The sequence below is a fragment of the Sapajus apella genome, unplaced genomic scaffold, assembly GCF_009761245.1.
Source record: "Sapajus apella isolate SASKATOON/1434 unplaced genomic scaffold, GSC_monkey_1.0 scaffold83, whole genome shotgun sequence".
Taxonomy (NCBI): domain Eukaryota; kingdom Metazoa; phylum Chordata; class Mammalia; order Primates; family Cebidae; genus Sapajus; species Sapajus apella.
The window spans coordinates 8583243-8607365 of record NW_022437023.1 but is presented as its reverse complement, the minus strand read 5'-3'; the positions used below and the strand labels follow the sequence as shown (position 1 = coordinate 8607365).

The window sequence follows — 24123 nt, the reverse complement described above, 5'->3', positions numbered from 1 at the left end:
GGAGCTGGGTTAGGCCTGAGGTATGCTGCAGCCTGCCTTTCCCTGTCCCATTTCCCACGGTCATTTCAGAAAACATTCAGAGATTCAAGGAGGTGGCTGAGAAGGAGAGAACAGGATCAGGCATGGTTGTTCCTTGGATCTTGGCTGGATATGGAGCTGCCCTCACTGGGAAGGGAGCAGAGAGGCCAGGAGGGGGGCGGGTGGAAAATGGAAACCTCACCAGAGGAAGGTTTAAATTCTCACTCCGTGAAAGAGGATACCTCAGGGGTGCATTGATGGAGTCGGTGCTTTATGTGCAGGGACAGCTGGGACCCCAACAGCGCGTTGCCCCAGAGACCCAGCCCAGGCGTGCCTGCCCCTTCGGTCACTACTGAGACAAGGTACACAAACAACAGGGCTCGGGCACCACGCACCCCTCTGGAGGGCGGGAGGCTGCTTCCTCTAGCAACTGCTCTGTTGACATAAACACAAGGTGTCCAGGGCTTTGAGCAGCCTTGGCCAGGGAAGAGGGGAGGGGGCCAAGGGTCTCCAAGTCTGAGGCAGGGATTGGAGAAGGCACCAGAAGGGCAGGACAGGGTTTTCTGTACAGGACACGATGCTTGCCTTGCCATGTGGGACACGCTGCCCTGGGCAAAATGGTGACTCCCGGGGCTTTAGTCCTGGTCACCATGGTCTCCATTCCAGTGGCTACTCCTGGCACCGCCCAGCTCCTGTGGCACCGCCTGGCTCCCGGGGCTGCCACTTTCAGTCTTTGAAGAAAGTGATCTGATAAGGATCATGTACATTAAGGTGACTAATTCCTCTTTGAAGGGGTGTTTGCAAGGCCAAAGAACCCACTGGGAGGAGTTGATAAACTACAATCAACTTTTGACAGGAAATTTCAGCCCTTTAGACGAGAAATGTGTTGGAGTAGGTGCAAGTGTTAGAGGGATTTTTCTGGTGCTTCTCTTAGCAAATAATCTCTGTGTGGGCTGGGGGACCTTGGAAAGGGACAAAAGCCCAAATGAACATGGTCGAGGCCCTGGTGTGACCAGGGATGGCTTCCCCTGGCTTGCATACCAGAAGAAGAGCCTAAATGTATGGAGTGTCCTCGACATTTGGGGGTGGGACTGGGGGGAGGAGTCTGGGAGGCAGGTGAATGTTTTGGTGGGCTCTACCTCAGGATAGAAGAGGAAGGTCGAGATCCGAGAGAGTCCTCAGCAAAGTTAGGCTTTGGACTGAGTACCTTGTGAGCTGCTAATGAGAATCAGCAGTAAAATCTTTAAAACAAAAGGATTGTGTGCTTGGTTTCCGGAACCACAAGAAAGGGGATCTCTAGGAAGACTCTGAAATTGGGCTTGGGGTACAGGGGAACGCCAAGAGATAAAGCAAATGGTGGCCATTCACAGAAGAAAAGAGACTTTGGAAACCTGGCCCAGGCCTGGCAATATTCAGGGGCCTCCAGGCTTCCCCTGTGTATCAGCTCTACCTGCCTGTAGGTAGGAGCCAGAGATGTGCAGAATAAACACTTCCTGCGCTCCGCCCCCTTCCATGCCCTGCTGACCAACCTTTGTCCACTAGACATACACCTACCAGTCTGCCATCTCACCTAGCCCCGCTATGCCTCCATTCTGCAGATAATGGCAAAGTGAGGAAGAGTGAAGGTTTAGGGGAGGAAAGGATGGACTAGGATACAATAGAATGAGATATGCCACCTCCTGGGTCTGCTATTTTACCTAGTGCCTCTCCAGCCACTGGAGGGGACATCTGCAGAGCCTTATGATCTTGTCTGTCTCCCACTCACCAAATCAGAAGCAAATGGAAAAATACTGCCTCAGGACAAAAATGCGCACAGAGAATTTGGATGGTGGAATCCTGGGATACGCTTACAAAGACAAGAGGCAGCTCCGAGTCTATTTAGGCACAACTATTAGCAACAAGAGAGGAGGGCCAAAGGCAGGTGTCCACCAGGCTGGGCTCAGAACCGGGAAGTGGGGTAAGGAGAAAGACAATAGGCCCAGGGAGGTTGGGAGACTGTGGGATTAGAGGCTCTTTTCACCCAGGAACCAAGGAGTTGGGGCAGAGGGGGATTTTAAGGACAACTTTGGAGTCAGAGGATAAGAGTTTGGAGTTGGGATTCTGCCCTTTCATGCCGAGTTTCTGCACAAGGCCAAAAATCTCTTTAGTTTGGCTCATGCTGTATCAGGCAGTCATGCCAGCTCAGAGCTTGGGACACTGCCCAAATTAAGCTTTCTTCTAGGGCCAAGTCCAAAGCATGGGTTAGTGGCTCCAGTCTGCCCTGGGGAGGTCAAAGTAATACCATAGGCATCGTACATCTTTATGGGGGTTCCCCCTAACTTCTAGAATTAGCTGGTAACGTGAATAAAATTGGTAGCATATATTACAATGCATATATTATGAGATGATAATAAGAATAATGGAAGATACATCTGGGGCGCCCACTTGCCAAGATCACACAATGGTAGTGGAGCTGGGGTAAGAACCCATGCAATTTGACTTCTGAGCCCATCCTCTGTCAATTAGTATTTATAGCTAAAAGTTGCACCAGCTTACCAGTTAATAGATGATAGAGTCAGTATCCAACCCCAGGTTGGTCTGACTCCTTGGCCATTACTGCAAAACACCATACCCTATTGCTTTCATTCCCCAAGATGATCTGATTTCATGGGTCTCAAGTGGGGCTGGAGTCCCAACAAGGCCCTCAGGTGGTCTCTGGAGCACATTGTGAGAAGCAACGCCCTGCAGCAATGGTTCTCAGTTTAGCTGCACACTAGCACCAGGACTTTCCAAAATGATGAAAACCTTTCTGTTCTTTTTTCAGTTGTTCCAGAGTAGTGGTGGGGCATAGGGGTGGTGGCAGGGTGCTGGTCAGCCTTTGTTTTGAACGTATGACAATGCGTTCATTTAATTATTCAATTAATCAACAAATGAAAACATACGAGCACCTACCCAGTGCTCTGCCCTGCCCTGGGGCTGGAGATACAAAGGTGGGTGGGACACTGTGTGTGTCCTCCTGGGGTGCCCGTGACCTGACCCTCTGGGCTGAGCATGCCCTTGGTGGAGGAGAGGAGGCTGCAGACTCCCTCTCTTGGGTGAGCTCTGGGAAGAGCCACTCCCCTCCTCAAATTATGCTGCCCTCGTGGCTTCTCACCCGAGAGCGCACAGTTTGTTTCAGCTCTAAAACTCAGCTCACAAAACCTCAGATTGTCAAGGCTAAATGGACCCTGAGAAATGATCTGTGCCCAAGCGGCTGACAGAAGCGCTTAGGAGCTTTTAACTCTAAAGATGCCAGGAGCCCACCCACAGCGTTCTCAATTATGGGTCCTGAGTGGGGTCTGAGGAATATGTAAAAAGCTCCCAACAGCTTCTCAGCCTTGGCTGCACCTGAGAAGGTCTCAGAGAGTTTTTAAAATGTAGGTGCTCAGGCCTCCTCCCTAGAGAGGCTGATCAGGATTTTTAAACGCTTCCAGTGATCTCATCATGTAGCAGGTGGAGACCCCCTACTGCAAGGTGTCTGGGCCTTCCAGCTGATCTTGTTAAAGATTTGGGGAGGTATATCCAGGGGTGGTCACTCCTTGCCACCATCAGGGCCTTAAAACCAGGGCAGAAGAAAATCAGAGAAGGGAGGAGACAAAAATTTAAAAGCCACTAAAAGGTTTAGAAAAAGAAGCAAGATAGAAGGCTGAATAAGCAGCTCCTGTGAATTCACCTGTCAGCACCCTGAGGCTTAATCTCTTTTTTCAATGTTCTTTGCTTTATTCTAATAGTAATTAATTGATGTAAAATAGGGAAAGCATAGGAATGTATGAAAGCAAAAATGGTCTATAATCTTTTTTATCAGAGATTCATAACTTATATATCATATAACCATAATACATGTTATAACTAGATACTGCATCATAAATCTGATATATAAATTAATGTATAATATATACTATATAACCTTAACATGTATAATTAGTACCTTTTTTTTTTTGAGACAGAGGAGTCTCCCTCTGTCTCCTCTGCTGTAGTACGGTTGCATGATCTCGGCTCACTGCAACCTCTACTTCCTGGGTTCAAGCGATTCTCCTGCTTCAGCCTCCCGAGTAGCTGGAACACAGGTGTGCATCACTGCATCTACCTAATTTTTGTATTTTTAGAGATGGGGTTTCACCATGTTGGCCAGGCTGGTCTCGAACTCCTGACCTCATGATCCACCTGCCTCAGCCTCCCAAAGCTCTGGAATCACAGGTGGGAGTCACCACACCTGGCTCCCTAGTGCCCTTCTATTAAGTGTATTTTTCTGTTTTGGCTTTTTTGTCACTTTGTAAAAGGCTTTTGTTTTTCAGATAATTAAACATCTGAGTGCTAAATCTTTTTGCCATGTGGGGAGGGCATGTGAGTGGAGGCAAGCTGGTGTGCCCACCCCTTGCGTAGGGCTTCACACATTCATTCCCGCACACACACTCACACACAGGTACGGAAGCTTCTATTCCCACTCTGCCACCCTAGGCATCATATTATACATTCAAATACACACTTCACATCATATCCTCAGAGTTACTAATAGGATTTTATTATTTAGGTGTAAAATCAGTTTCCCCCCTCTTTCCCATTTTTCTGATTTCTAAGGAAAAATGGCATTAGGGGACCCAGGAGGGTGGTCCCATTGGGGTGAGCCCTAGCTCCACAGCCCTGCTTGCTGACTCCTCCTCCCCACCCTGGCCATCCCTCCTCTCCGTTGCCCTAGGGCCTCAGTCGCTCTTCTCCGTGGGCGGAGGCTGGTGCACTGGACAAAGGCTGTCCCTCCACAGGTGGTAGGTGAGGGCTGCAGTCACGGTGAGCCAGGCTAGGTAGGGCAGCAGTAGCAGGGCAGCCAGCTTGTTGATGGGATGCCAGATGAGTGCTGTGCTCACCACCAGCCCATACAGCAGCAGCAGGTGCAGCAGGGCCTGGGCACAGAGGCTGGTGGTCAGCTGGCTTCCTGAGAACCGGCTCCTCCACCTTTCTGCAGTACCCAGCCCAGCATCAAGCTAAGTCCCTGGGGCTCTGTGCACACCACGGGAGTGCAGAGAAGTCTGACCTCCTGTTACCTGCCTGCACTCAATTGCACTGCTGAATTATCTGCTTCTGGGCTTTGTTGGTTTCACCCTCTCCCACATTACTTCTACTACTGAGCACTGTTGCCTTACCAGACCAGGGTTGTGGACTATGAAAAAGAGAACCAGGACAGTCCAGCTGATGGTGAGCTGAACAGCATAGAGGCCGAGAGGCAGGACCAGGGGCCACCCCAAGCCACCTCTCAGGTCCTTCCACACCAGGTAGGAGGCGTAGCTGTGAAGAGATGGCAGCAAAAGCACTCAACAGAGGGGGTGCCATGGCAAATGGAGGAGGTTTTCTGGCACAAGAACTCTTGGATATCCTTATGGGCTGAAACGGGGGCAGATGGGTCTAGGCATCATTTGAGGGCCAGGGAGGGAGTTGTTAGGAGAAGCTGGGCACAGCGAGGTGGGGGAGGGTGTGGGGAGACTTAGGGTGGAAGAAAAGCTAACTGGAACCCCAGGCAGCCTCAGAGGGTTTCTTACTTTCTGGAGGGCCCACCATAAGAGGCAAGACAAAGTGCCTGCCTTTGAAGGCCAGCATATGGCAGTAATTCGCATATAGGGGACTTGCTCCCAACGCAGTGGGTACCGGGGCCATGGGTGAGAAACAAGTACTCACCCCACGACAGAGTAGATGGTTGTCTGTACGAGCAGTAGGACTTTGTGGAGCGGGCACCAGGACAGCGTCCTCGGGCCCTCGCACCAACCAGACATCTGATTACGAGTGAACAGCCAGACCAGGATGGGCCCCATGTGGGGCAGGAGCACAAAGATGGCCCCTTGAAGCCGCATTCACCTTGAGGAGGCAAAATCTGGGAAGGCAGAGAACGTACTAGTGATGAGCATTCCCCTGTGGCTCCTCGTCTGTCTCTGCCTCCTAACCTGACTCATTTCCTGGCTTGAGCCCCTCAGAGGAAGTCTAATCACGGAGGTCCTTCCTCTCTCCCTGGCCAGCTCCAGTCCCGTGCCTCTGAGCGCTCTCCATCCCCAGGCCCCGACTTGCCCATCTTCTGGCTTCCGTGGACTTTTTTCCTCCATAGTGCTCTTCTGGCACTTGGCAGACACTTGGCCCAGCACTGATAACTGCTTCTGAGTGAAAGTCCTTCCTCCTTGTGCATCTGACTCCTGGAGATCAGGTCCCAAGTGATCAGCTTTTCTGCCTCCCACAGTGGGCAGCTCTTGAGGGTGTAGCTGGCCCTCACCAAGAAATGTTCTACCTAAGCTGACAGCAACGAACCTGGAAAGACCATGATCTGAAAGCAGGAGCCAGAGATTCCTGGGGCTGTTTTCTAGTCACGAATGGGACAGCCCATCTGCCCCAGGCTTATCTCACGATATCAGACTGGTATACTTATGGGGCCCACCCAGGCTGACCTCCTGCCCAAATTCACACTCAGCCTGTTGACACTGTGGATTCCTTTCTCTGAAGCCTTAGCTGTCTTCTACCCCTGGAGCTGTGGGGGATGAGCTTCCTGCTTTATCTTTCTACTTCCAGAGAGTCAGCAGGTAAGCACAAGCGTCCAGGTTTCTTGTGGCCTGACTTTTCAAGGAAAGAACTGCCTGGTCTTTGATTAAAAAGCTGCCATGCTGACTGGCATGTTGCTTTGCATGTCATTGGCATGTGCGACAATGTATGGACCCTCCTCCAACCAAGGCCTCCCCCAATATCGTTCTTCTCATTTGCTCATGATTCAGCCTCCCGCCATGATTGACCAAATTTGAAGAGTAGAAAACAATCATTTTCAGTATTCTGGACTGACTACCTAATCCGTCCTTTTTTTTTTTTTCTTTTGATACAGAGCTTTGCTCTTATTGTCCAGGCTGGAGTGCAATGGTGAGATCTCAGCTCATCAGCTCACTGCAACCTCCGTCTCCCAAGTTCAAGTGATTCTCCTGCCTCAGCCTCCCTAGCGGCTGGGGTTACAGGTGTGCGCCACCATGCCCGGCTGATTTTGTATTTTTAGTAGAGATGAGGTTTTGCCATGTTGGTCAGGCTGATGAACTCCTGACCTCAGGTCATCCCTCTGCCTCGGCCTCCCAAAGTGTTGGGATTACAGGCGTGAGCCACTGTGCCTGGCCTTAATCCATCCTTGTCTGTCAAGGGTCAGGGGCACTGGTCCTGGAGGTTCTGGGACAGAGCCGAGCAGCATGCCTGCCTGTGCATCTTTTCACTTGTCTTTCTCTGCTCCTCACTGTCCATTTGCTCATCTTATGCTTTCCTGTTTCTCTACATTTCTGTCCAGTGGTGGAGGCCCCCTCCCTGCCCCTTGCCGCCCCCATCCTCTTTTCTGCTGACACTCATCACTCCCAGTGCCTCCCTGTTCCCAGGCCTGTGCTCCCCTTACCTCGGGCAGCACACCTCCAGGGCAGACGCCTGATGACGTATAATGTGTGGACTGCAGAGGAGGGTGGGGCTGGTAGAAGGGTGGAGTGGTTCTCCCAGCTGGTCTGCCTTTCTCAGATGACAAGGGTGGTGACCCTGGCTGGGAAGTCCAAGTTGCTGTTTCATGGCCCCAAAGAGTTTCTCCCAGGAGGGCCCCCCTGGCCTGCCAGGCCCTCCTTGATGTCTGGCCTCTGGAGGCTACCGCTTGATGAAATGTTTGCGGGTTTGTGGTGAGGGTTTGACACTGTGACACCTGGACCTCCTGTGACAGCTCAGCCCCAAGTTATAATGCTATTGATGACTGTTGTCTCTGCATCCCATGAACCAGCTCTGTGGCCATGGGAGTGAGTGGTAGGAGCACTCAAATTTCTCCAGATCCTCCCTATAACTGGGATTGTCCCCAAGGGTGGCAAGCACCTTGGAAGTGAGTTCATGATCCATGAACACAGCCCCTGCTTATAGCCTCCTGGTGGGCATGACCCTTCCTGGCTTAGAACCCCAGCTTGACAGATGTTTCACAAACCCCTAGGACTTTAGGACTCAGAGGAGGAGGCAGCTGACAAGTGGAGGTGGGTGGGGAGTCAGGCGGGAGTGACCTGGCCCTCCCTGGCAGAAAGTCCTGCCTCCCAGCTGCCCTAAAGAGGGGTAAGGGAGAGCGTCCCTGTCTGTTGGCAAGGTCCAGTCTCCTGTGTGACTCAGAGCTTTGTTCAGCAAAGACAAACAGTCCTACCCGACTCCCTTTGTTTCCCATCAAGATTCCGAGCACGCCTTCCCGCTTGTCTTTAGGCATGAGGCCTGCTTCCAGGTTACTGCTCTCTACCCATTCCTTCGCTACATCTCTGCACTTTGGGGAAGTGGGCTCCCCTGGGAGGTTTATCCCACCCTCTCACCTCCACCAGGGAAGGAAGCAGAGGGGAGGGATTGCAGTCAGAGACAAGAGGCTAGAGAATTATTAACTGAGACAAGGCAGAGGAAGTTACTTATTTTCTAGGGGAGATGATAACTAGGGGCCTGGGGGTATTCACCAAGCCTGCCCAACTACAGAAGGCCAGACCGTGGTGACAACAGTTACCACCTATTGACCACCCATTCTGTGGTGGGCATTTTACATGTATTAGCTCAATAATGACAATTATTATCTCACACAAGGTAGATATTCTTATCCGCGTTTGACAGACAAGGGAATTGAGGCTAAGAGGGGTTAAGTAGCTTGCCCAATGTTACACAGACAACATGTGGCTCACCTGGGTTCAGAGTTGGCTGCTTGGATCCAAAATGCATCTTCTTCCCTCTCAACTGCTTCACTCATTCATTCAAGACATCTTTACTGAACACTTTCTATCTATCAGGCTGCAGCAGGAGCTGAGGGAAATGTCCCTCTCCACGAGGGGTTTTTACTCTTGTGATACAATCTCTCCTAGGCAGAGTTTCTAAGAACTCCAAATGGCAAACGGCCCCGAAGTTCAACTGTCTCCCAAGCAGCAGTGTCTCCTGCCAACTCTGGGTGGGGGAAGTAGAAAGCACATTGTGTGAGGAACAGATACGAGTACATCTCAAGTCCACCAGCAATGGGAGAGTCATTAACCCTCTCAGTGCCTCCACTAAGTCTTCTCTGTGCAGGGAGCGGTTGGAACTGGATACTGCCTAAGCTCCCTGGACCGGTCGCGTTGACATCACCTGGGAGCTTCTTCAAGCTGCAGAATCTCAGGCCCCACACCAGAGCGACAATCAGAGCCTGCATTTTAGCAAGATCTCCCAGGTGACTTTTGTGCATGTTACAGTTTCAGAAACTCAGATTAAGATTCCCTCCTCCTCCTATCTGCTATTTTATTAATTGCCTCGCCGGGCGCGGTGGCATGCCTGTAGTCCCAGCCACTCGGGAGGCTGAGGCTGGAGGATCGCTTGAGCCCAGGAGTTCTGGGCTGTAGTGTGCTACGCTGATCGGGTGTCCACACTAAGTTCGGCATCAATATGGTGACCTCCCGGGAGCAGGGGACCACCAGGTTGCCTAAGGAGGGGTGAACTGGCCCAGGTTGGAAGCGGAGCAGGTCAAAACTCCCGTGCTGATCAGTAGTGGGATCGTGCCTGTGAATAGCCACTGCACTCCAGCCTGGGCAACATAGCGAGACTCCGTCTCAGACCCTGTCTCTTAAAAAAAAGAAAAAAAAAATTTAATAGCCTCTGGCTAGGGACAGCCACTCACCAGTAGAGGGCACTGTAGGGAGGGGTTTCAAGGTGCAGCACCTCCACCTAGGTTATCTCCCTCCCTCCCTCCTTCCTTCCAGACCTAGACTGGCAAGTTCACTGACTTCTGGGATCCTCCAGCTACTCCCTTACCTGGGCTGGACTTTGTCAATAGACAGGGACGCTCTCCCTCACCCCTCTTTAGGGTGGCTGGGAGGCAGGACTCTACCAGGAAATGCCAGGCCACTCCTGCCTGGATTCCCCGCCTACCTCCACCTGTCTCCTGGCTCGCCGACTGGGTCTGGTTGATCTCTTTCTCAGAGAAAGAACTGGACCAGCCAGCGGCCTCTAAGTGTACCTAGACGGTAAGGTGAGCACTCCCTTGGGGCAGCTGGAGAGGGGATGGGCATTGCGATGGGGTTACCTGGAGCTCCAGGGAGGAGCCAGGCCAGCTCAGCCTGCCTGCTGGAGTGTAGGGACTCTCTGCTGGAGGAGGGGAGGAAAACGGGACTTGGCCAATGGGTATGAGGACCACTGGGATGATTCTATGTCCTGCGGAAATGTCTGTTACATTAACAAATGCTATTCATGGCTTGTGTTTGGACCATCCATCCCAGTATTTGTTATGCAGTAGCTGGACATCTCTCAGGAGTTAGGGAGGCACAGGGAGAACCAGTGAGGTGGAGGAAGGGTTGGGAGTTTTCTTAAAGGATATGAGCAGAACCTGTCAGCAGGAGCTTGGAACTTGGTGCTGCAGGATGCAACTGCCTAGGGACAGGTGATGGCAACATTCTAAAGGAGTCTCATTTTGGGGACCTGCTACCCAGGATGATCTGGGGTCTGGGGCAAGACAAACTGGAGAAGTGGGTAACGAGGAGACCAGGCATGGCGTTGGGAAGCTCCAGGTCACACTTGAATGGCTGCAGCGCCATAAATACCACTCAGCAAGAATGGGGCCACTTGCCATTCCGAGTTCCTTTCCCCCTTCTGGAGCCAGAGGGAGGATGGAGTGAGGGCCAGGACAGCCCGAAAGAGCTGTCAGCCTGAGACACCCGGGGCTGGCCCAGGAGGAGTTAACCTGCTTCAGGCCAGGTAAAGGAATGGCCTCCCTGTGAGAGGCCCGGTGGGGCTTTGGGAGCGGTGCATGCCAACTGCATCAGGGTAGGAGGCTGAACAAGGGGCTCTGCTGCACCACCCAGTGAGCTGCACTTCACTGGGGATCTGGACTCCGCTCTTTGGTGGCCGCAGCTGCATAAGCGAGGTGGGGTGCCTCTTTTCTTCCCTTTAGCTATTCTATCCCCTGCCACTGGTGCCTTGGTGGGTGGGGGTGTGGTGGGGTGGGGGGGCATAATCAGAACTCAGGATGCACCTTCCGTTCCTTCTATTTGTTTTTACTTCGTTTTTGCTTCTTTCTCTTCCAATTTCATTTCTTCTAGAGAAGGAAAGGAAGATACTTGAGGAAAAGGAAGGGGTGGACAGAGAAAAGGGGGTGTCTCTGGAAGTCCTTGCTCATCCTCGCTTCTCCTTCCTGCCTGTCTTCAGTTTAACAATTCCCTATCCATCCTCACTGTGGGGAGAAAGCTCGGATTCCTTATCTGTGAAATGGAGATAAAAATGACACCTTGCTCCTAAGGCTGCCGTGAGGATGAGATGGGACAGGCAGTGGAGAGTGCTTTAACACAGGGGCACTGAGGAAAGCTCTGCAAATGTTAGCGATTGTTATTACAGTTGAAATTATAATGACTACTAATGTGGAAGAGCCAAAAGGAATGATGGGACGTCAAGGGTAGCTTGCTGCTCCAAATCCCTTCCCATCAGCTTTGGGGCAGTGCCGATTCACCTGATTCACCTGTGTGCCCTCCAAGAGGCCTGGCTGAAGAAGGCTGGTGCATTGTCTGCAGGACTGGCTCTTTAGGCAAAGAGAACAATGCCAAACTTCTGCTTCCTCTTCACATTTTCAGTGAGGCTATGGGGGAAGCAGGTCCTGCCCTAGTCTTCAATCCTGAGGATACAGTGGAGCTTCTGCCCCGGTCTGGGAGGCACTAGGAAGGGGCTTTAGTTTTCATGGGTCCTGAGGATGGAAGGAAGAAGGTGGGCCAAACCTCAGTTCCAGATGGGTAGTGTGAGTGAAGGGCACGGGGAGGACTGGACATGGGAAGCTGTCCCAGTGCAGCCTCTAGTGAGTCAACCGGAGGGGCCTCCCAGGGCTCGGAAGGAGGACGCTGTGCCTTACAGAACTCAGCTACCAAGCCAGTGAACTCCATTCCTGCAGAAGCTCCTTGAGAGCGGAATAAGACGTCATCTTTGGCAGGACTGAACTTCCCACAGTGTCCAATACACAGTCGGTGCTTAGAAAATGTTCATTTGAGTGGGAAAATCACACATGACAGCACATAATCAAGAGTGACTCAGTGCAGTGGGATGGCTGTGGAGGTTTCAGTGAGCTGGAGACTGTCAGAGGCCGGTGCCCCAGTGGGAGGCGCTATTGAACGGGAGGGCCCACCTAGGGAGAGGAAACAAGTGGGGAGGGCAGGTGAGTGGAGAAACAGAAAACAGCATGAGCGAAAGCCAGAGGCTAGAATGGAGCAGGTGTGGGGAGCCTGAGCTGGCTACAGGGCAGGGGTGATGGAAGTTGCAGTGGCTGGAAGAGGGGAAGTAGGAGGGGGCGGAGGTGGGTTCTGGAGGGCCTCAGAAAGAGCTTCTGGGACTTCTCAGCCTGTGGCTTGGCTGGGTAGCCAGGTGAGCAGGAGGTGAGTGTGTACTTTTGCCCTGCCTCATTCCAGCCTCACTGCAGGCCCTCACCTTTGTTTTTTCTTCTTCTTTTTTTTTTTTTTCTTTTTTTGTGCTTCCACTTTTAGCTTTTGTTACTCTTATTGTATGTCGCCTATCCCTGTGAGCTACCTTCAGGCCTTTCTGGCAGAAGGAGGGACATAAAGAAACACTTGGACTGTGTTTTATCATCTACAAATACTTTTCACATGACCTTATGCCATCCTCACCATTACCCAAGAGGCACTTTTTCCCCACTTTTAACAGCTTTAGAAAAGAATTACAAAGTTAATACAAAATACATGCTTGATGTGAAAGATTCAAAGTTCAGAGAAAAGGATTTAAGAAAATACAAAGCTTTGGTTCACCCCTTCCACCTTCTCAGTGTGCTGTGACCCTTGGGAATAGTCTGGGGGGTGTGTCCTTCCAGAGCTGCACAGTCTAAGACTGGGCTCACTAGCACATGTGGCTACCCGGCAACTGAAATACAAGCCAGTCCCAAGTGAGCTGTGCTGTTCATATAAATTACACATGGATTTCAAAGACTGGGTATGAAAGAAGAAAGTAAAAATATAATTTTATATTGATTGCCTGTTGAAATGATAACATTTTGAATATATTGAGTTAAATAAAATGTATTAATTTATCCTGTTTTTTCTTTCTAATGTGGCCATCAGGATATTTAAAATTACATGTGTAGTTCACAATATATTTTTATTATATACAACTGCTTCAGACCTTTCTCTATTCCTTTACATTTATATATATGCATTCAAAAATATGTATCTATTTATATGCAGTTTTGTTTTTCACATTAATGAGCTCAGAATATTTTATCTCTCTGCAGCTTTCTTTTTCTGCTTATAGATTTCTCTGTATCAGCACTTGTAGATCAAGGTAGATATTTGGACAGATGAGGAAACTGAGGTACATTAAGCAATATTGAAGCAGGAGATGGGACTTGATTCCTGACCAGATGGAAAACTGGCTGAAACAGGGAAGAGGCACCAAAGCATCTCTCCATAAGACATGCCCACCAGTGCCATGACAGTTTACCATTGCCATGTCAATGCCTGGAAGTTACTGCCCCTTTCCATGGCAGTAACCCGAAGTTACCATCCCTTTTCTAGAAATTTCTGAATAACGCAGCCCTTATTGCATATAACTAAAAGTGGACATAAATATGATGACAGAAATGCCCCGGAGTTGCCAATCTGGGCACACTGCCTAGGGTTAGCCCTGCTTTGCAAGAAGCATACCTCTGCTGCTGCTGTACACTGCCACTTCAATGAAAGTTGCTGTCTAATACCACTGGCTCTCTCTTGAATTCTTTCCTAGGTGAAGCCACAAACCCTCCCAGGCTAAGCCCCAATTTTGAGGCTCTCCTGCCCTACATTAATATGATAAGCTTACCCAGCCACAGTGACCAAGGTGGCATTTGAACTCATGTTCTCTAACTGTAAACCCAAGCTCATTCTACTTCACAGCAGTTTATCTTGATGTATTAGGTCATGGTGAGCCAGAATAGGTTCTTGGGTAAGACAGAGGGGTTAAAGGAATGTGCAGGGTGCTCTGGAATGAAGACAACTTGCAGTTATGTGGAAGCCAAGCTTTCATCTCCACAACTTAAAAGGGCTTACCCTGACACTGACTTCTCCCCACCCAGGACTTTGGCCTTGGCTGGCACGGGGTGAAGGAGAGCCGGCAGCATTGAGTGACCAGGCGAATGTGCCCACAGGAGAGTTCATTCCAACCCTCCCACTTCCTACTGCTGGTGGGGGTCCCAGTGGCAACTGTCCTTCTTCTGGCCCAGTGCCTTCGATGGCACTGTCCTAGAAGGCTGCTGGAGGCCTGCTGGACGCCAAATGGTCAAGAGGAACCAGTGTCCCAGCCTACCCCCCCACCAGAAAACGAGGTCTCAAGGCAGCACCTGCCAGCCACACTGCCAGAGATGGCTGCTTTCTACCAGGAGCTGCACACACCCACTCAAGGCCAGACAGTGGTCCGCCAGCTGATGCACAAACTGTTGGTATTTTCGGCTCGAGAGGTGGATCACTGCGGTGGTTGCCTGATGCTCCAGGATACAGGCATCTCCTTGCTTATCCCACCAGGTAACAGCTCCCAGCTCTCTTCTCCACATACAGTTGTTCAGATTCAGACTGTGCATCAGGTCGCCACATCTGAGGAAGCAATGTTCATAGACACCTTTTACTTCTGATAATTGTTTGTATTTTGAGTGCAGCTTGATTGACTTCAGGGATGGACATATTACATATCTTTTAGGACAACTTCCTGGCAGGTGGAAGTAAAGTGCCTTGTTCTAATGAATCAGTATGCTGTGACAATTCTCCAGTAAAGGGAGGGAGGAGCACCATTTGCAAATTCACACAAGGCACACTATGGGCTAGCAGCAGCCTGGGAGGAAAGGGAAGTGCCCTGCTTACACTAAAATCAGCTCTACAGTCATCTTACTCTTGTTCATACCACCTCCCTGTGTGTTCTACTGGGGATGTCTCTCCAGAGCTCTTGCCCCACCTTCTTTCTCTCTGGCCTGGCCTCTTTCAGGGCAGGGGGTGTGCCTGCCTGCCAGGCCCATCTCAGCTCTCCCTCTCCCCCCCAGGTGCTGTGGCTGTGGGCCGCCAGGAGCGGGTGTCTTTGATCCTGGTGTGGGACCTGTCAGACGCCCCATCGCTGTCCCGAGCCCAGGGGCTGGTAAGCCCTGTGGTGGCGTGTGGCCCCCATGGGGCCTCCTTCCTGAAGCCTTGTATCCTCACGTTCAAACACTGCGCCCAGCAGCCCAGCCAGGCTCGCACCTACAGCAGCAACACTACCCTGCTCGATGCCAAGGTATGGAAGCCGCTGGGGAGGCCGGGGACCCATGCCTCCAGGGATGAGTGTCGCATCCACCTCTACCACTTCAGGTAGGCATATGCCATTGGGCTGTCTTCCCACACCCATCTCTCCGAGGACTGTCTTTCCTGCCCACTTTCTCTGTCTGCCTTATCTTCATCTCTCTGTATAGAAGATGGTCTGCAAATCCTTTATGCCCTGGTGTCCCTTTCTGGGTCCTCTGTCCTCATGTCTGTAGCAGTTTTCCTCATACCAATCATATCCAGGACTGCAAATCCCACTGCTGTCTCTCTGTCTGTCTGGAAGTGTCTGACTCAGCCCCATCTCTCCATCTAGAGGGGACCCGCCCTTCCCCACCTCTCTCTCTCTCAAATTATCTCTGTCTATTCTGTGCCTCTTTCAGGTCTGTCCCCAAACTTGGCACCAGTTCTCTAAGACTCCATTCCATCTCTGTACTTCACCTCTTTGTCTTTCTAGAGTCTTAGGTCCTCTGCCTCCCAGCCTCCTTGCTACCCATTGATAGGAGTAGGACCATGTGCAGGTGCCCTCCCAAGCATGGTGACCCTGAGCCCACTTTCCCTGTCTCCCCTGCCAGCTGTCCTCCCCATTCAGTCACCAGTCACTGTGATGTGCTCACTTTTCATCCCTCACCCACCAGTTCCTCCCTATGTGCTCCCCTCAAGAGCTCTCCGAACCTCCTTGAAGAGTCCATAGAGGCGCCTTGGGTTGCGGGAGCCTGGTGGCAGGTGTGCTGGTGTCTTAGCCTTCCCTGCACACCAGTGCCTGACACCAGCTCCCTCTGCAGCCTCTACACCTGTGTGCTGGAGGCATCTGTGGGGCGTGAAGCCCGCAAATGGCTGCAGCTGGCTATATTCTGCTCACCGCTGGCACCAGGACAGTCTCACCTGCAACTGCGTGTCTACTTCCTCAACAACACACCCTGTGCCCTGCAGTGGGCCCTCACCAACGAGCAGCCCCATGGTGGGCGCCTGCGTGGGCCCTGCCAGCTCTTCGACTTCACTGGGGCCAGGGGCGACCAGTGCCTGAAGCTCACTTACATCTCAGAGGGTGAGGGAGGCAGTGGCCTGTAGGACAGGATGATCAGGAGCCCCACAAGAATGAAGGGGTCTGGGCCTCCCCTGGACATCTAGGGACCCCAAATATCTTTTTTCCCCCCTGAGATGGACTTTTGCTCTGTCGCCCAGGCTGGAGTGCAGTGGTATGATCTCAGCTCATGGCAACCTCTGCCTCCTCGGTTCAAGTTATTCTCCTGACCCAGTCTCCCGAGTAGCTGCGGTTACAGGTGCCCACTGCCACGCCTGGCTAATTTTTTTGTATTTTTAGTAGAGACGGTTTCACCATGTTGTTCAGGCTGGTCTCGAACTCCTGACCTCAAGTAATCTGCCTGTCTCGACCTCCCAAAGTGTTGGGATTACAGGCGTGAGCAACTGCGCAAGGTCCCAAGTCTCTTTTTGTGACCTCTGGGCCAGCAGTAGCCTCACGGAGCCCTTAGGGCTTTGACTGCTCTGCTGTCTACTGAGCCCTTGCCACTCACCTCTAGGACAGGTTGATACCGGTGGGAGGTGGGGAGGAGAGGGGTTACACCCCATAGTAGCAGGGAGGAATGGAGGGCTTCTACACTGCAAGGGCACTCTTGGGGTCCCTGCCGGGGCTCTGGGGATTTCCATCCCCTTGAGACCCTCCTGCCTTTGTTCTGTCTTCATGCCTGCCTACGACCCCATCAATACTTGTGGAAGGCCCCACTCTGAGGCCCTCTGCTCTCTGCCTAATCCCCAGGTTGGGAGAACGTGGATGACAGCAGTTGCCAGCTTGTTCCCCATCTCCACATCTGGCACGGAAAGTGCCCCTTCCGCTCCTTCTGCTTCCGGAGAAAAACAGGTAGCCCAGGAGCCCTGTGTGCACCTCCTCCCCTCTCTTTTCCCCTCTCTTCTCCTCTCCTCCCTTCCCTGTAACCCTGGAGCTCTGCAAACCCTCATGCAGCCATGCACACAGACCTTCCCTTAAAGGCCAGGAGCCACACAGATCTTTGTAGACAGAAAAATGAAGTGCTCAACCCCAGCTTCTTCAGATTTCTCAAGTCTTACTATAGAGTCCCTTACCCCCTCCTGCTCTTACCCTAGGCCTTTTCCTCATTCACTGGCCACATTCTCACCTTCTCTTTATAGCCAATGAGAATGAGGACTGCTCAGCCCTAACCAATGAGATCATTGTCACCATGCACACCTTCCAGGATGTGAGTTGGAGCTGAGGGGCAAAGGAAGGGCAGGGCCTGGGGGAGAATCCTGGGCAAAGTGGGCACAGGGTCTGGTGCCCAGTAACTTTGGTCCCAGTCACATAGGTAAGAATGGCATTTTCCACAGAGCCCCCATACCAGCTCTTTGAGGGTCTCAGATCATCTGGGTTCCAGGTTACCCTCCATCCCTGACTCTCCTTGTCTATTGGTGAATGAATCCATCAGGAAGTTAAAAAGAACCAAACCCTAGTTTAACCCCTTCTCCCAACTCAGAGAACTGGGGCATCAAGCTGACATGGTTTCTCTCTAGGCTGATTGTCTATATTTGAGAGATGATGTCTTGTATCTTCATTGTGGGAAGTGACCAGGAAGAGGGTCTTGAGTAGGTGGGATGGGCGTTAGTTACCTCTCCTCTCCTCCTGCTGCACCAAGGGAAGATGCGAAGAAATCAAAGTTGAGAGTCTTTGGGGGACCATAGTGACACCTTAGTGGAGAGCAGGCAGATACCCTGTTGTCACTTGGAGAAGGGGAAGGGAAAGTTAGAATGGAGGGAGGGACACATATGCCTGAGATCAGTGTCTCTATGGTTGGACGACCTCCCACTGCCCCATGACTCACCCCGGACTTCCCTGATGGCTTAGGATGCACCCTGTTTGGTCGTCATGCCCAGTTTCCAAAGAGCTTAGCAGGCAAACATAAGACTGAAGGTGGGGTTCTGAAATCGGGGAGACAGAGGGTAGATGGTGCTGGGTGGAGCAGGATTGCATCTTCTGGTAAGGTGGCTCTGAGTGACAGACTGAAGGAGAGACATGAGGAATGGAGGTAGGGCTCTAGCTTCTTCCTCGGGGGTGCCTTGTGACCCCTAAGTGTGTTCCCTGCCCCATGTTGACTCAGGGCTTGGAGACCAAGTATATGGAAATCCTCAGATTCCAGGCGTCAGAGGAGGAGTCCTGGGCAGTGCCACCTCCCGTCTCCCAGCCGCCCCCATGCAATAGGTGAGACAGGTTGCTTGGACTGCTGCCTGGGGGATGCTGGGCTCCCATCCTGGCACCCACAGGGTGACTACAGCATTTGGGGTATGTATGGGAGAATCATACTGGGTCTGTTTGTCCCTTTCTTCCAAGAATACCCATTTTCTTGCCTCAGGCTGCCCCCAGAGCTCTTTGAGCAGCTGCAGATGTTGCTGGAGCCAAACAGCATCACAGGCAATGACTGGCGCAGACTGGCCTCCCACCTGGGGCTTTGTGGCATGAAGATCCGGTAGGAAGAGGGTCTGTGGATGGGAGAGGAGGCTGGGCTGGGGCGGGAGTCCTCAGGACACTCTGGAGACTGGACCCCAGGCAAGGGAGTGACTTAAAAGTCAGAGAATGGCTACTCTCCACCCTATTTCCCATAAAAGGGCAGCTCTATGAATTACTGTATCATCAGTACCTAGAACGATGTCTGGTGTATAGTGGGTGCTCAATTCACATTTAACAATGAATCCATTAACATGAAAGTCATTGGGTACGTCTTGAGTGCTTGCCATGCTGTGCCCTGAGGAGTAGAAAGGCAGATTATAGGATGTGTGTAAAGCATGTAGCTGGGTGCCTGACACATGTTAATTCAATAAATGTTAGCAACGAGGGTGACAGTGCAGTCATGATCCCTGTCATGGACATCATGAAGAATGCAGCAGAATATTTCTCAGCTAAGCTCCAGAAACTAGCTTATGAGTGCAATGGTCAGGGAAGACTTTATCCAGGTGATGGGGCTAGCTGGACCCTGAAAACAGGGTGGATTTTTAAATCATTCATTTATTTAAGCATTTATCAAGTACCTACTATGCCCTGGAAACTGCTAAGCACTGAGATACAAGATGAATGAGGCATGGTCCCAGCTCCTAGGGGCACACACACTAGTAAGGGGTTCAGAGAGCTTGAAAAATAAAGGCAAGTGTCCCTTGTGCCTTCTTATAAGAATCCGTTATCGTATAACACTGAAGAGGAACAGAAAACAGCGGAGGCAAGAATAATAATGAGCTGTGGGGTTATGACCAGAAGTCTGAACCCAGTCTCTTCCACCTGGGAGGGGGGAGCTAGAAAGGGCTTCCGGGAGGAAGTGATGGGCAAGAGGAGATCAGCCATTCTGTTCTGGGGAGCAGCAGACGTGGCTGTGGGTGTAGTGTGTGCAAGGCGGGAAAGAGAGAAGCCTGAGCTAAGGAGGTTCAGGATGGGAGAAGGGAGAGAAAGCAGAAAGACAGCGCAAGGCCAGGCGGTGAATGAGCCGAAAAGGCTCATGGAGCATGGAGACTCTGGAAGGTTTTTGTGCACTGGAAGGTCGTGATAAAAAGCCATGGTTTAGGGCAAGTGTTTCCTTCGTAGTGGGCAGGATGTCGTGGCCTAGCAGAGAGGAAGAAGGGAATTAGGAGGCTAGGGGGAGGCTAGGAGTGTATTTGGGGTGGGGAAGGTAGAGAAGGCAATTAATTACAGAACATCAGAGGCAATTACAGAACATTAGAGCAGGAGCAAACTTAAAGGTCCTCTATCTAAGCCCTCAGCTTCATAGAGGAAACTGAGGCCTAGAGAGGAGTAGGGCTCAGAGGTTAGCCTCCAAGCCAGGGCAATCTCAAGTTTCAAAGTTCTGGGGCTTCCCCTGGAAGGCAGACAAGAGCAGGACCAGGACCAAAGCTACGGGAGGGGGAGGGACGGAGCTCGCCGCTGCGCAGCCCAGGGAGCCTGGAGGAGGGGAGGAGCCCCTCCCTGCTCCTTTCTTCTTCTCCTCCCCTGCCTCGGCCCAGGTTCCTGTCCTGCCAGCGCAGCCCTGCAGCGGCCATCCTGGAGTTGTTTGAGGAGCAGAACGGCAGCCTGCAGGAGCTGCACTACCTCATGACTGTTATGGAGCGGCTGGACTGCGCCTCCGCCATCCAGAACTACCTGGGCGGGACACCCGGAGGCAGCCCAGGCCCGGAGCGCGGGGGCGCCCGGGATAACCAGGGCCTGGAGCTGGACGAGAAGCTCTGAGCGCCGCCAAGGGCAGGGCTGGGGGAGGTGTGGGGGCGAGAGGGGTTGTCCCCCATACCCAAGAAGAACACAGCAGCTGTTCCTGGCCGTGCCCACCAGCCTTCCCTGAACCCTCGGACGGTGCCCGGGACGTCCGCGCCCGCCTCCCAGCAGCAGGACCGCTCTTCGGGCCGCGGACTGTTCCGCGTGCGGGTCCCCTCCTGGCCGGCAGAGGGCGCAGGAGCCCAGGAGATGGCCTCAGCGTGGTCCGCCTGCCGAAACTGACCAGCGGACGGCCAGTGTCTCCGCGTGCACTTTAGGGCCCCTCGGGCCCCAAGTACTGAGCACTTAGGAAGACCCAGCACTGGGCTGGTGTCACGAAGAATACTGGACTATAGGAGGTAGGGTCTGGAGCCCTGACAAGCACACAGTTCTTTTGCAGGAGTCAAGGGTGTGCTCATAGGAGCCAAGCGCAAACTCTAAAACAGCCCTGCCCTGAGTTTAGGGGATTTGGGCGTGGCTTTAGGAGTCGAAAGGGGAAGAGCTGAGGGTGGGGTGGAGCAGCAGGGATGCTTCACGGAGGATGTTGGGGAGAGAGGATTTGACTTGCAAAGTGGTTTGGAGATCAAGTGCGGGTGGGAGAAGAGGGTGGCTGGACGTAGGGTAGGAGCCGAGAGTGGGCATGGGAGCCCAGCCCTGCGGGTGAGGCCGGGGTAGGACGAGGCTTCCCGGCCAGGCACGCCTGGCTGTCTGCCTCTGCCTCTACTAACTTCCTTTCTGTCTTTATCCTCCCGCCCGGACCTTGTCTTCCCCTCTCGCTGGCATTCTCTCCATCAGAAAACATGAAAGCTGAGTAGACACTTCAAGATGATCATTCTGGCCCAACACTTTTATCTCTTTATCTCCAGCTGTGTGCGTTTTAAGTCTCTCTGACTTGGTTTTTCTGTCCCTGTCTCCCACAGTTGTTCCCTCTCTGCACCTGTGTTTCAGTTATTCTCTCTCCCTTAGGTCTAAGATCTTTTTGTCTCTGCTTAGTCTCTGTGCCCTGTCTTTGTGTATTTCTTTCTCTGTCTGAAACCCCCAGTCTTTTCCCATCAGGCAAGTGTCTCTAAACCAATGTTATGTATCAAAGTCTGTTGAAAGAGACAGGGCTGCTCTAGGAATGGATGGGTGGGGATATTTTCCCCGTGGATTAAGATCCAGTTTAGGGTCAGGAAATAAAGGCTAGGGATGAAAGAGCATCCCATTCTGTCAACAGATACTTATTCAGCACCTACTATGTGTTGGACACTGTATACAAAAGACATGAATGGGTTGGGTCCTGAACAGAGAATAAAGGGGTTGACGCCATTCTGGAAATTCTTTTGTTTGCAAACAGGTGTTTTTAATTTGTTCAAAGACAGGCAAACAATCTCTCTGGCAACACAATTTGCTTTTGTATTTAATTAAAAAATATTAAAGCTTTTTTTCTATGATGAATAATAAAATATGAAAATTGCTTTTCTTTGTTACCCACTGTATTTTGCTCAGATTGGCACATTTAGATGTGAGTAGGAATGATTTGGTAAAATTGTACCTTCGAGGATGGGTTTGAGAGAAGCATTTTATAGGCTGTGCTTCCAGTATGAAAATTATCTGAGCCCCGCATGGTAAGTCAGGGAGGTTCACTTCCTTTTCTGTTAGATGCAAGCCTGCAGACCAGGCCCTTCCATCCCTTCCCTGTTCCCCTAGCCCCACCCGTCCTCTCCTACCCTTCTCATCTGTCCTGCTTACCCCACCGGGGCCTGCCAGTCATGCCAGATTGATGCCCTGGCTTTTTCCCCTCCACTTAGCTCAGGACTGAACTGTGCAGTAGCCCAGCAGTGTTTAGCTAAAGGCATAATCATGTTCCTTCCTACCCTGGAAAAAAATCATTTTAAGGGTTTCATGTTTTCTGGAGTCGCAAATAGAAGCCACAGGATTCCTGTGATGGGGATAGAATGCTTTCTGGCCCCAACTCCAATTTCTTAAAATGGGTTTCCAGTGCTGACAAAGGGAGGCTTGGCAATCCTAGGGTAGATGCAGATTGAGTGATTCCTATAAAGCAGACCCTTCCTTTCTCACATCAAACCCAGTTGGCAGGCTGTGTCTTGGCACCTAATGCTGAGACATGGTGTGTCCCAGTGGCATCAGGAGACTTCACACTTAGCCCTGACTCAGACTAACCAGAACAGCTCTTCTTTGGGGGCTTTAATCTCCTCCTTGGAATGAAGCTATCGTATTAGAGGCTGTCCCAGGGCCTTTGGTTTCATAGACTTGGGCAGAAGTGGCATACTGGTCACCCAGGGAACGTTCACTTGAGGATTTTTTTTTAATTTTTGTATTGCCTTTAAATAGAACAACTGATCACTGCTTGTGGCCTTACTTCCAGCCCTTTCCGTGATAAAGGGTTGCCTAAATCACCTGCCTACAAACCCCAAGTTTGTGACTGCTGCTCTTTCACATGTTGCAGAGGCCCACGTCTATACTTCCTCCTGCTGGATTTGGAGTCTGGGAGTGGGGTCGGGGAAATGAAAGGGTAAGGCTAGGCCTAGGTCTGTGGGGTTGGAGCCTCTGGTGCTCAAAGGAAATATGTGTCCTTGTCATCCCTTTTGGTCACTGAGCAGTATTTATGCTAATGTTCAGATCTGTGCTAACAGAAATTCAAGGAAAACCACATATATAATTTTACGTTTTCTAGTAGTCACGTCAAAAATCGTAAATAGAGAGCCAGGCGCAGTGGCTCATGTCTGTAATCCAAGCACTTTGGGAGGCCAAGGCAGGTGGATCATAAGGTCAGTAGTTCAAAACCAGCCTGGCTGCCATAGCGAAACCCCATCTCTACTAAATATACAAAAAATTAGCCAGGTGTGGTGGCAGGTTCCTGTAATTTCAGCTACTTGGGAGGCTGAGGCAGGAGAATCGCTTGATCCCGGGAGGCAGAGGTTTCAGTGAGCTGAGATTACGCCACTGCACTGCAGTCTGGGTGACAAAGCAAGACTCCATCTCAAAAAAAAAAAAAAAATTTATAAATAGAAGCAGGTGAAGTCAACTTTAATAAGGACTTCATGACCAAAACACCAAAAACATTGGCAACAAAAGCCAAAATAGACAAATGGGACCTAATCAAACTCCACAGCTTCTGCACAGCAAAAGAAACAGTCATTAGAGTGAATCAGCAACCAACAGAATGGGAAAAAATTTTTGCAGTTTACTCATCTGACAAAGGGCTGATATAAAGAATTTACAAAGAAGTAAAACAGATTTACAAGAAAAAAACAAACAAGCCCATTCAAAAGTGGGCAAAGGATATGAACAGATACTTTACAAAAGAAGGCATACATGAGGCCAACAAACATATGAAAAAATGCCCATCATCACTGGTCATCAGAGAAATGCAAATCAAAACTACATTGAGATACCATCTCACGCCAGTTAGAATGGCGATCATTAAAAAATCTGGAGACAACAGATGCTGGAGAGGATGTGGAGAAATAGGAGCACTTTTACACTGTTGGTGGGAGTGTAAATTAGTTCAACCATTGTGGAAGACAGTGTGGCGATTCCTCAAGGACCTAGAAATAGAAATTGCATTTGACC

General features: G+C 51.2%; 2 protein-coding genes across 8 annotated transcripts; one reads left to right on the top strand and one right to left on the bottom strand.

Annotated features, from left to right (window-relative positions):
- Positions 1–4535: 4535 nt before the first annotated feature.
- On the bottom strand, positions 4536–8832 carry TSPO2 (translocator protein 2). 6 transcript variants are annotated; one of them, XM_032253253.1, is made up of 5 exons: positions 8712–8832; positions 7430–7671; positions 5704–5896; positions 5175–5316; positions 4536–4934 (listed from the first exon to the last, which is right to left on the bottom strand). In XM_032253253.1, exons 3-5 carry the CDS (start codon positions 5874–5876, stop codon positions 4737–4739), a joined length of 513 nt encoding a protein of 170 aa, XP_032109144.1. In that variant the 5' UTR covers positions 5877–5896; positions 7430–7671; positions 8712–8832; the 3' UTR covers positions 4536–4736. The 6 variants fall into 6 exon arrangements, with proteins under 6 accessions (XP_032109144.1, XP_032109146.1, XP_032109145.1 ...); XM_032253255.1 differs by having other exon boundaries at positions 7430–7567; XM_032253254.1 differs by lacking the exon at positions 8712–8832 and adding an exon at positions 8198–8378.
- Positions 8833–9602: 770 nt separating this feature from the next.
- UNC5CL (unc-5 family C-terminal like) lies at positions 9603–21855 on the top strand. Of its 2 annotated transcripts, none has more exons than XM_032253252.1 (9): positions 9603–10016; positions 14087–14531; positions 15041–15341; positions 16076–16338; positions 17068–17169; positions 17457–17524; positions 18419–18519; positions 18671–18784; positions 20304–21855. In XM_032253252.1, exons 2-9 carry the CDS (start codon positions 14147–14149, stop codon positions 20524–20526), a joined length of 1557 nt encoding a protein of 518 aa, XP_032109143.1. In that variant the 5' UTR covers positions 9603–10016; positions 14087–14146; the 3' UTR covers positions 20527–21855. The 2 variants fall into 2 exon arrangements, with proteins under 2 accessions (XP_032109143.1, XP_032109142.1); XM_032253251.1 differs by having other exon boundaries at positions 9603–10021; positions 20304–21779.
- The last annotated feature ends 2268 nt before the right edge of the window (positions 21856–24123 follow it).